This window comes from Notamacropus eugenii, chromosome 3, assembly GCF_028372415.1.
Source record: "Notamacropus eugenii isolate mMacEug1 chromosome 3, mMacEug1.pri_v2, whole genome shotgun sequence".
Taxonomy (NCBI): domain Eukaryota; kingdom Metazoa; phylum Chordata; class Mammalia; order Diprotodontia; family Macropodidae; genus Notamacropus; species Notamacropus eugenii.
The window spans coordinates 227,620,004-227,631,317 of record NC_092874.1 but is presented as its reverse complement, the minus strand read 5'-3'; the positions used below and the strand labels follow the sequence as shown (position 1 = coordinate 227,631,317).

The 11,314-nt window shown below is 52.0% G+C and overlaps 1 protein-coding gene across 3 annotated transcripts in view; it reads left to right on the top strand.

Moving 5' to 3' along the window:
• The first annotated feature begins 233 nt into the window (after window positions 1-233).
• Window positions 234-11,314, top strand: part of ITGA5 (integrin subunit alpha 5) — a 32,264-nt gene continuing 21,183 nt past the window's right edge. For 2 of the 3 annotated variants that reach the window (XM_072654921.1, XM_072654920.1), the window contains exons 1-9: window positions 234-732; window positions 6,750-6,880; window positions 8,713-8,825; window positions 8,923-9,043; window positions 9,505-9,566; window positions 9,661-9,706; window positions 9,838-9,963; window positions 10,705-10,749; window positions 10,893-10,936. In XM_072654921.1, the coding sequence (XP_072511022.1) occupies window positions 329-732; window positions 6,750-6,880; window positions 8,713-8,825; window positions 8,923-9,043; window positions 9,505-9,566; window positions 9,661-9,706; window positions 9,838-9,963; window positions 10,705-10,749; window positions 10,893-10,936 (1,092 nt within the window). In that variant the 5' untranslated portion in view covers window positions 234-328. The remainder of the gene's footprint in view (window positions 733-6,749; window positions 6,881-8,712; window positions 8,826-8,922; window positions 9,044-9,504; window positions 9,567-9,660; window positions 9,707-9,837; window positions 9,964-10,704; window positions 10,750-10,892; window positions 10,937-11,314) is intronic. The other variant, XM_072654922.1, reaches the window with a different exon arrangement.

Sequence of the window (11,314 nt, the reverse complement as noted above, 5' to 3'; positions counted from 1 at the left end):
CCCTCAACCCCACCCCGCTCTGCCCTGGCTCCCTCTACCCTCCTGAGGTGGCTCCTTTCCTCATTAGGAAATTCTCCTCTCCCTTTTTCCTACTCCTTTTCCTGTGCGTTTACGTTCTACTTCTGGAGGGGAGGGGAGGGAAGAGAGGAGCAGGAGGAGGGAGTAGAGGGGAAAGCAAAAAAAGGGGAGGGGGAAGAACTTAAACCTACCCAGTCTAACCCAGTCCAGACCAGGCCAGCTCCACTGGGTAGCTAAGGAACAGGGGAGCAAAAGGAAGCCCACCTCTCCAGGGTGGGGAGCGTGGGCTCTGCGTTGCAAAGACCCAGGAATGCCCCCCTACCCGCCCCCCCGGCCGGCGGGGGGAGGGCTCAGCCTGGAGTTTGGCAAACTCCTCCCTGAGTTGAGTCATTCGTCTCTGGGAGGTTTAGGAAGCGACTCCGGGTCGGTGGCCCCAGGACAGGGAAGACCGGGCGCTATGGGGAGCCGGACTCCTGGGTTTCCGTGGCACTCTCGGCTGCTCCGCTCCGGCCCTCGGGCCCGGCACCGGCTCCTGCGGCTGCTGCTGCTCCGCCCGCCCTTGCTGCTGCTGCTGCTGCTGCTGCTGCTGCTTCTGCTGCTGCAGTCTGGAGTCGGGGGCTTCAACTTGGACGGAGAGGCCCCAGCCCTGCTCACTGGCCCCGCGGGATCCTTCTTCGGCTTCTCGGTGGAGTTCTATCGTCCCGGGGCCGAAGGGTGAGTGTAGCAGCAATTGGCGCCCTGGTCCACTTGGAAAAAGGAGTGGAAGGAATTGGGAGAGGCCAGAATTGAAATCTGCGGGGCACCCGGACTGGAGCTGGAGGATGAAGGGATTCGGGTAGTTTGGAATGACCGGGGTTGGAGTTTGGAAGCAAGGGGTCTGGAGATAGGAGAGCTGGGGCTGGGGAGGAGGAACTGAGGCTGAACTCTAGGGAGACCACGTCGGACGCGAGGGCTCGAATCCGAAAGGACTAAGGCTGGGGGCAGACTTCTAGATCAAGAAGTGAGAGCCAAATGAGCCAGGACCAGGGCAGATTTTTGGAGAGACTGCGGCGGATGTGTGTGTGGGGGGGGGGGGGGGGGGGAGAGGCATTCAGTGGGGTTTGTGGGGGTACTGGAATTGAATGAGGGGGGGATGACAGGGGGGACTAAGGAAAGAGTTTGAAAACGTGAGGCTAGAGCTGGGATTCCCCCGGGGCTGCAATGGGATGCAGAGGGGGGAAGGGATGCTAGAGGATGGGGCTGAAGTTTGAGAAGACTTAGGTCCAGAGAATGTGCAGAGAGCCTGGAACTTAAGAGAGGTGTGCGGGGAGAAGAAGCTGGGCAGCACTCTGACGGGGTCTGGGCTAGGGAGTCTGCGCTGGGCCAGTAACGGTGGGTGAGGAGAGGAAGAGAGCCGAGGGACTGGAGTTTGGGGGGTCTAGGACTGGTGGCCAGGCTGGGGCACCGAAGGCCAGGAAGACGATTGTGGCGGGGCCGGGGGACCAGGAGTTAGACCTGGCCATTGTGCTGGGGGTGGGGGTGGGGGCGGGGGAGAGGGTCGGAGCCAGAGAGTGGGGCAAACTTCTTGGGGGGAGTCAGGAAGTGGTGGCCTGGACGGAGAAGGGTGGTGGTGGCGGCAGCACAGGGCAGGGAGAGAGGGGTCAGTCGGCCTGAGGGTGGGGAGCCCGGCTCCTTCCTTCACCCCCCTTCTTCCCCCCTCCGCCAGTCTGCCGGCAGACCCCGGGGCGACCGCCGCCTCCTTCTCTTCTCCCGCGTCCTCCCCAGGGCGTCATTCACTTCCCTCCAGCCCCGGCCAGCTGAAGTCTTAGCGCTACCCTTGGGCAGGAATGGGGGTGTCCAGGGGAGACCTAGGGCGTTGGGAGGCGCCAGGACAGGGGGCGGGCTCAGCCCCGGGCGGGTGTGTGTGTATGTGAGTGTGTATGTGTCGGCAGGCGGGGCGGGGGAGGCAGCTTCCCTTTTCCTCTCACTTTCCGGAGGAAGAAAGAAGCTGATTTCCTGTAACCAAACAGTGGGAGCTGGACCTGGGGCTAGGACTCCTGGGTCCCTATTGGAAAACTAGGGTTCCAGACAACTGTCTTCTTAGGAAGCCTAGGAAAGAGGCTTGCAGGAAGGGAGGGGTCTGGGGAACAGGGCCTTAAGGAGGAGATCTCCCTCCAACTACTAACCTATCAAGATGACATGAAGCCCCCAGACCCTGGGTACCAAAAGAACATGGTATCTTCCCCATGCATTTCCATCGTGTTCCCCTCCTGCCTCCCACCTGAGATGGGTGTGAAGTTCAGGGTTCTTATCTTGTCTCTGCAAGTGTGGATCCGAGCATGGTTTCTCTCAGGGACTGAGAAAGACCAGAGTCTGAGATTTCTTATCCAGATTTAGAGAAAGGGTGTTGATTGAAGACTTATGTCCTCCTTCAATGAACTCTTTTCTCCCTGGCCCCCCAGTCTGTGGGAGAACTGCTTCCCATTGAGCATAGCATGGAGTCCACCCAACACACACACACACACACACACACACACACACACACACACGGGAAAGAAAGGGTTAATCCCATTTGGTGTCCTAAATGGGGGCTTCCCTGGTGTCTGTGGGGAGGGAGAGAGGAGGGTGAGAAAGAGGAGGGGATGCTTAGGCCCCAGCTGTTAGTTCTGGGCTAGTTGAGGTCCACACCCACCCCACCTCCCCTCTGGCCTCTTGCCCAAACCCCATTGCATCACCCTGGCCTGGGACCTCTGCCAGGCCCGATTTCCCCCAACCCCCCCATCCTCCCCCACATCTCCAGTGGGGCAGGAAGAAAGGGAGCTACTTCCCTGTGGCCAGGGTTCTGCTGGGAGGGAAGAAAAGTAATGGAGGAGCTGGAGCTCTAGGGAGGAGATGAGGGAAAGAGAGAAGGACACCTAGGCTCTTCGAGGAAGAGAAGGGGCAGGGATGGGGTAGAGAGTTCCCAGGTGTGTTTTTAAAAGGAGCTATAAAGTGGAGAAAAAAAGACTGAAATGGAAATCAGGATTCTTTGGTTCCTGTTGGGGCCAGGGGAGAAAGGAAGAGGAGGAGCAGCCCACACCCAGATAGCCTGAACCCCAAGGAAATGACTTTCCCTTTTTGCCTCTCCACCTCTCTCTCAGTCATTCTCTAAAACCCTTCCTCAAAGCATGGCGACACATCTTATCTCCCTGCCTTCTTCCAGCCTAGGTACACACACCCTTGAGCCCCTGACTCTCATGAGGAGCCAGATGGCTCCTGACTTCTCAGGGGAGGGAGAGCACCTCTCAACTATATCCCCCTTCCCATCACCCCTGGGGTCGTTTCTCCTGGTGGACCCTAAGGAGGGTCCCAGAGGTAGGGTTTGGGGATAAAGATTCTGACCCCATCCCCTCCCGATAGCCACTGAGCCTGGAATGGGACTCCTTTGTTCTACGCCTCAGTCATCTGTATACTGCTTTACTTTGGAAGGATTTTTTAGGGTGGGCTAAGTTGTAGAATTTCCCCTCTTAAACCCTGCCTCCAGGGATTAATGGAACCAGGACACAAACCCAACCAAGTGCTGGTTAATGTTACTGATGGGTCCTGAGGGAGGTAGACATCCACATTCCCTGGACACTGCCCAGTCCCCTGACCTTGTTCAGGTCAATGGAGTCAGACAATAAATAACCTTGTATTGAACAGGCTTGTTAATCAATAGCTTGACTGGGGAGAGAGAAATGAAGTGGTTTTATGTTAAATTGGAAGAAGAATTGGACTGGAAGTCTGAAGCCCTGGGTTCTAGCCTGAAAACTCTAATTTGGGGGACCTGGGGCAGGTCACATCATCTACTAGGTTTCATTTTCCTGATATATAAATTAGCGGTGGGAGAGGTGTATTAGATGATCTGTAAGAGCTCTCCTAAGTGTAGGATTCTATATTATGATTCTGGGAATTTAGGAGTTTTGGGGTCCTGGGATATAAGAAACAGGACCTGGGATAAGGAAGGGGTTAGGGAGTGGGCATAGGAAGGGGCAAAGGTACCCAGGACCATATTTGAGTCATTGTGGCATTGTGTGCAGGCTTGCCTGCCTGTGACTTCAGGAGTCCATCCAAACCTAGGTCTTACCTCCCTGAGTGTCACAGGCTTTGCTCTAGAAACACTTTTCCTGTGTTGTCCCAAATTATCTTCTCCAATGAATCGGAAACTCTCTCATTGGGCTGCTCCACATAGTAGAGGGGCTGGATAAATTGGTGGGGAAGAGATCTCATCACCCACCCTTCAACTTCAGTGGGGCTATGCACCCAGACTTGGTGACCTGACATTGCCCAGGCCTGACTTCCAACCCCAGCCTGCACTGTTCTCTGGCCAGAGTCAGGTGCCAGTTCTGTGAGAATCAGAGCCTGAGTTTATGCCAGAACCAACACTCATCTCAGAGGGCAAGGCTCCAGATTTCCATTGAAAGACAGTTTAAAGTGCCCCTTTGTCATGCCACCAATGACCCTAGTAGCAGAGCCCAGGAGATCCAGGCAGAGGAGAGAGGAAGGATGGGAGACAAATGGAGTAGTGAGAAGTTGGAAACAAACAGGAAACAACCAGTAGTAAATATTTTCTCTCCTTGAAACAACACTAACCCTCCCCATCCCTTTCCTCCATTACCTTCCTTTACCCCACCCCTTCTTCTGTCCCTATAAACTGTAATTCCAGTTAACTCACCCTCTTCTATCTGTTCGTTGCTGCCCTTGAGCTCGTGTCCCAACTCCTAGACCCTTCCATGAGCAATGCTGGCTGTCCCTGTCTTTTCCTTCTGGCTCTATTTATAGCTCTAACGCACCTTGAGATTCATGCTTTCCTCCCTGGAGCCAGGACTAGGTATCTGGGTTCTAGGATCTTGCCCCTCAGAGGGATTTTGGTTCAGAAAGGAAGGTAGCTTGCCTGATTAGAATGAGCCGCTCACTGCCTAGGCCAGAGAGGACAACTGGACCTTAGGGGAAAAGATGGGGCAGGGAGAGCTGGCAGGGCAGAGAGTAGGGAAAGAGAGACACAAACAAGTGATAATAGAAACAAAGGGAGAGGGATGGAGCTACAGCAGGCACAGAAGAAGAAGAGACAAAGTGCAATGACAAAAACCAAGAGAAACAGAAGAGAAGAAAACTGATGGTGAGATAGAGGGTGTGGGGGTGGCAAAGCCAAATGTCACATGGTGACAGACAAGAAGGGACAGGCAGGATAGGGGATGGATAGACAAAGAGGCACACAATGAGGAAAGACAGATAGGTGGGCAGGACAGACAGACAAGATAGGGGACAGAGAGACAAAGAGGCACACAAAGAGAAAAGACAGGACAGACAAACAGACAGGATAGGGGACAGAGAGACAAAGACACACAAGGAGGAAAGACAGGCAGGACAGACAGACAGGATAGACAGAGACTGGCAAGCAGGCAGACAGATGGATACAAACAGATAAGATGAGACGAAGGAGCAGAGGGCAGAGGAGCTGCTTCAGAGAAGAGGAATACAGTGACAGAGAAACTGCCTGGCACAGAAAGGAAACCAGAAAAATCCCCTTTGCTCTGACCACAAGCACAGCCCCTTGTCCCCCAAACTGAGGTACAATTGATGGTTTTTTGGGGACACAGAAGGCAGAAGCAGGAAGGAAGCTCAATGGTGATGCAGTGTGAAGGTAGGAATATAGCCAGGAGTTGAGATGGGAAAGGAGCCTTCAGGAGTCCAAGCCCTCAAGCCCAGGAGTTCAGTGAGGGGTGAAATTGGGCCAGGCAGAAGCCCTTCTCTGCCCCTTCACTTCACCTCCTAGCTCCTCTCTCTCTCTCTCTCTCTTCTCTCCTTTCCCATTTTCAGGACTCACATTTTCCTCCCATTCTCCCTAGGCTGGGAGGCTGGATGGATCCAGGCCCTGGGAGGGGTTTTGGCTTCAGGAGGCAGAGGAGAGGTGGCTGGGTAAAGTCAGAGAGTTGGTGGCCTGTAAGATGAGAGACAACAATTCATAGGGGATAGTGGGTCCTGCACAACCCTCTGGGAATTCTGGAGGAGGGAGTGAGTGAGTACAGGAGGGACTGGCAGGGTTGGGATGTAGGAAGGGATGTGTGAGGCGGGGATGTTGGGGGGGGAGAAGAGGGGAGGAGGTTAGTGACAGCAGCACATGGGGACTTCCTGGCTCCATCCAGCTTGTGCCTCTGGCATCTGTGGCATCTCCCAAGATATAAATACCCAGCCAGTGGGTACCTGCCCCTCCCTGGCCCCAGGGTCTGGACTCCTGGGTTCTTCTTGTCTTAGAAGACCATAATAGAAGACCATGAGGTCTAGAATCATAGGAAATGGATCAAGGAGCAAGGAGAGGATATGGGGGGAGAGGGGTAAGATGGGAGAAGGTGGAATAAGAATAGATGGGGCAAGGAAGCAAGGTGGTATGTAGTACAAAGAGTCTGGGACTGGAAGTCGGAAAGCCTTACAAATAATTAATTGTATGTCCCTTGGCAAAGAATTTCTTTTCTCTAGGACTCAGTTTCCTCGTCTGTAAAGTGGGGTTAAATTTTTAAATAATATTTTGTAAATGGCAAAACATTATAGAAATGAGCTATCCTTTTAAAAGAATCTTCCTTATTTTAACAATCTCTAAGGTCTGTTCGTATGGTAAAGTTCTGAGACCTAGAGGTGATAAGGGCAAAGGGACAGGAAGTGGGAGGGAGAAGGGGGTTGAGGAGGGTGCCAGCGCTGGGGAGCTACCCCACCCCCTGATTAGCCCCTTCCCACAGGGTCAGTGTCCTGGTGGGTGCTCCCAAGGCCAACACAAGCCAGCCAGGGGTCCTGCAGGGTGGTGCCGTCTACCTCTGCCCTTGGGGCCCCAACTCTGCCCAATGCACCCCCATTGAGTTCGACCGTAAAGGTAATGGATTGGGGCTGGGACAAGGGGGCGGGTCTTGGGTGGGGATAGATAAGAGGGTGGAGTTTGGGGAGGATGAGTCTAGAGAATGGGGCCTGAGGGAAGGGATGGGGCCAGACTAGCCTAGGGAGCAGGTACTGGTGGGAGGGGAGCAAGAGGACAGAAGATGCCTAGGTTTGATGCCTTGGATCAGGCTGGGAGAAGCCATCCCGTCTTCCTTTCAGCCCTTCATCTTTTCCCTGGCTCCTTGTGTGGCTTCTGCCAGTGGCACTGACGATGTGTTCCCAGCCCAGCCTTGGCGAGGCGGGGCGGGCATGATTCAGAAACATGTGGCTCTCATTTCCCCTGAATCACCCACAACTCAGGGAGGCCAGAGTAGAGGCAGAGACCCAGACAGTGAGGGGGACAGGAACAAGAAAAGCCATAGAGACAGGGATAGCTGGGAAGAAAGTCAGCGAGAAGATAAACATGCAATCGAAATGATAAACAGGCGACAAATGATGATGGGGGAGGCAAAAAGAACTGTCGGGAAATAGATATTGAGAAAGTAAGACAGAAACTGAAATAAGAACAGGAAGGGGAGAAATACAGAGATATGAATTTAGGAGAAATCCACAAAAAACTGAAAGATAGATATATAAGGAAAGAGCTAGAGGGGATCAGGGACAGAAGAGAGATAGTGTGCAGAGATGGAGATGACAAGGCAGAGAGAGAGAGAGAGAGAGAGAGATACAAGACAAAAAGGAGAGATGCTGACCGAGTGCTCTTTAATAAATTCTGCCCCAGAAAATATCTCTGCATCCACCCCCTTCTCTCATTCCTCACTCAGACTCAACTCATTTTCCTACCTCCAGGTTCTCCCCACACTAACTCTTTTCATGAACCTCAGATGTATTTTCAAAGCACTGCTTTGATCATGTTACTCCCCTGCTCAAAAGCTTTCACTAGCTCCCCATTTTCCTTATCACCTGATTGAAACTCACTTGTCTAGACTTATCTACTATGACTAGCCTTTGCCTTCTTTATGTTTCAGCCATCTCTCCATGAAGACTCAGTTTCCCTAAGGCATCCTGTACTTTCCTACCTCCCTACCTTTGCTCAGTACAGTTCTTTGTGCCTTCCCCTTTTCCCTCCTCACCTTCAACTCTTGTTCCCATTTCTTGCTGGGCCTTTTAAAATCCTCCCCATGCTTTATTGTTTAGCTTAATGCCAGCTGAAGACTGACACATTACCCTAGCTGGACCACCTCTCCTCTACGTTCTCCTTGTGGACACTCTTAAGCACTTTGTGTTATGGTTGTGTTATGGTTCTTTGTGAATGTCGATAGACTATAAGCTCCTTGAGGGCAGAGAGAGCCTTATTCACCTTCATATCCATCACATGGCCCAGTATGACAAATATATAATATATCTGTATATACAAAGATATAAGAATGTATAAGATAAAGCACATAGGCACAAATAGTTGGGGGTGGGGGGAATCAGTTGCACAGATCCCTGACCTGGGGGATTTCTTCATTGCCTCCAAATTCTCAGACTCTCCCAACTCTAACCCTGGACAGCTTGGCTGAATCAAGGCATCTTGACCCCTACTTTATTGGAGAGGTCAGGGGAGGGGAAGCATGATGGAAAACTCTGGAAATCCCTCTCTGAATGGGGAGGGGTGAGTCAGACTAGGAAACTGTCTCTCAGAGATCCTCTTCCTCCAGTCTGTCTGCCAGTGACTCAGGAAGGTCCAGGGCTAGAAGGTGCTTGGGGATCCCCAGCCAGAGGGCAGAGACCTCTAGTGGGACAGAGGAGTATTGAAATTCTGCCTATCTCATCCTTCCCTCTCAGGCTCTCGGCCCCTGGAATCATCTTTGTCCAGTCCTGAAGGGGAAGAGCCTGTGGAGTATAAGTCCCTGCAATGGTTTGGGGCCACAGTCCGAGCCCATGGTTCTTCCATCCTGGTGAGGGGCCCAGTGGGCATGGCAGGGAGGTAGGGTGCGAGCCAGTCAGGGCTAGGGAGTTGAATCCTAGCTGAGCAGTACCTTTTTGTGTCCACAGGCCTGTGCCCCCTTGTATAGCTGGCGCACAGAGAAGGAAGCCCTGAGTGACCCAGTGGGTACCTGCTACCTGTCTGTGGACAACTTCACCCGGTTCCTGGAATACTCACCCTGTCGCTCAGGTATGGGTGAAAGGAGAACCAGAGCATGGTTTGCCGGGTGGGGACAGACCTGGGACACCATATCCTTCAAACCCTTTCCTGCTTATGATAACTAGGAAGCAATTTGGAACAGTGGTTCTGGAGTCAAAAGATCTACCTTTGTGACCTTGGACAAGTTCCTTCACCCTTCTGGGTCTTAGTTTTCTGTTCTGTACAATGAGAGAGTCGAACCAGATGATCTCTAAGGTCCCTTCTGTTGTAAATACTAAAATTCCCTGACTGTGCCACCCTTGATCCCCCCATGACTCCCTCCCTTCTCACCCTCTTCCCTTGTTCTTCTTCTGCTTACCAAATCTACTTCTCTCTGCCCCTTCCCTAGTTGGGTAACTATCTACACTGTTCCTCCTCTGCTTGCCAAACCTTCTTTCTGCCCCTTCCCTTGTTGGATAACTGTCTATACTGTACCTCCTCTCTCCCTGCAGACTTTAGCTCTGCCACAGGGCAAGGTTACTGCCAAGGGGGTTTCAGTGCAGAATTTACCAAGGTAAGGAAGATGGGAGAAGGGAGGGCACAATCAGGTTGGGAACAAGCATTGGGTACATTTCACAACCCCTGCCCCTATTCTTCTGCCCTCACAGACAGGACGTGTGTTGCTGGGAGGACCTGGTAGCTACTACTGGCAAGGTGAGCCCTGGCCTATGACTTGGACCTTTGCCCAGTGAGCTCTCAGCCCCTTTGTCTAGCTCTGTGTCCTATTTCTGAACTCCCTCTAGCTTTCCCCCCACCTCCCCTCTCACCTTCCTCTTACCATCCAGGGCAGATCCTATCAGCTACCCAGGAGCAAATTGCAGAGTCCTACTACCCAGAGTATCTGATCACTGAAGTTCGGGGACAGTTGCAGACACGACAGGCCAGCTCTACCTATGATGACAGCTACCTGGGTGAGTGAAGAAGGTGGCTTGAATCTGCAGAGGGGGGACATTCAGAAAACTCCAGCTTCTCCTTGCCCCACACTCCATGAATAGTATGAGGGCTTGGTCCCTCTCCTCCCCCTCTTCTATCTATAGGTCTCTGCCTTTATCTACTCCATTCCTAGGACTGGCTGATTGTGAAGAGCCTACTCTTGAGGCAGATAGGTACCTAAGGCTGTTAGACTGAGAGTCAGGAAGATCTGAGTTCAAATCCCAACTCAGACACTTGCTATGGGCAAGTCACTTAACCACTTTCAGCTTTAGTCTCCTCATCTGTACATAATAGCATCTACCCCCCTAGAGTGGTCATGAGGATCACCCATTAAAGATATGTGAAATAAAACATGTTAAACTCCTCACGAACCCTAAAACGACATATAAACAGCGACTATTATTCTTTTTGAGTAGCAAGGGAAACAACTCGGTGTAACAGGAAGAATTCAGGATTCAGAGAGACCTGGTGTCACATCCTAGCTCCAAAATTTACTTTGAACAAGTGATTTCACCTTTCTGGGCCTCGGTTCTCCCATCTGTAAAATGGGCACAGTATTGGCACTACCACTACACATGACTATTCGGAGAGTGTTATTCAAAACTTACATCAATACTCTCACTACCAAGTGGGCCAGGTGGGAATTAAGGAGGAGTAGGGGCAAAGAGAAGACTCCTCAGAGTACAAATGCCAACCTCCCTGTCCATTGTGTCCCATAGGATATGCAGTGGCTGTGGGTGAATTCAACGGGGATGCCACAGAGGGTAAGGATGCTCCCAGGCCCAGGATTCTGTGGGAGATGAGTGGGAGAGGGGTTATAGGCCTCAAACCTGGAAGAGACAAGGATTAAAGCCTCGAATGCCCTTTCCCTCCCTGCTTTCCTAAACTTTTTCTTTCCTGCTTGCAGACTTTGTGGCTGGAGTACCCAAAGGGAACCTCACCTATGGCTATGTAAGACCCCTACTGGTCCTCACCCCGTTCCGTCCATTTTTATTCATCCATTCATTCATTCATTTCTCTTAACATTTATTGAATGCCTACTGTGTGCAACGTACCATGCTAGGAACTGAGGAGGAGACAAAGATATATTCTCTGTACTCAAAGAGTTAGCAGGGGAAAAAATGGATAATACATATAAGCATCTATCAGTAAAAGGCAGGGTTTGATCAGTGCCATATTTACAAAAAAGAGGGTAGGGGGAGAGATCACATCCCTCTGGGGGAAGCAGGGACACCTCCATCAGGTGTCTCCAGAGCCCAACTTTGAAGGGTGGGTAGGAGTTCAGAAGGCAGAGGTAAGAATGATGGTACGAGCAAAGATGGAGTGGGG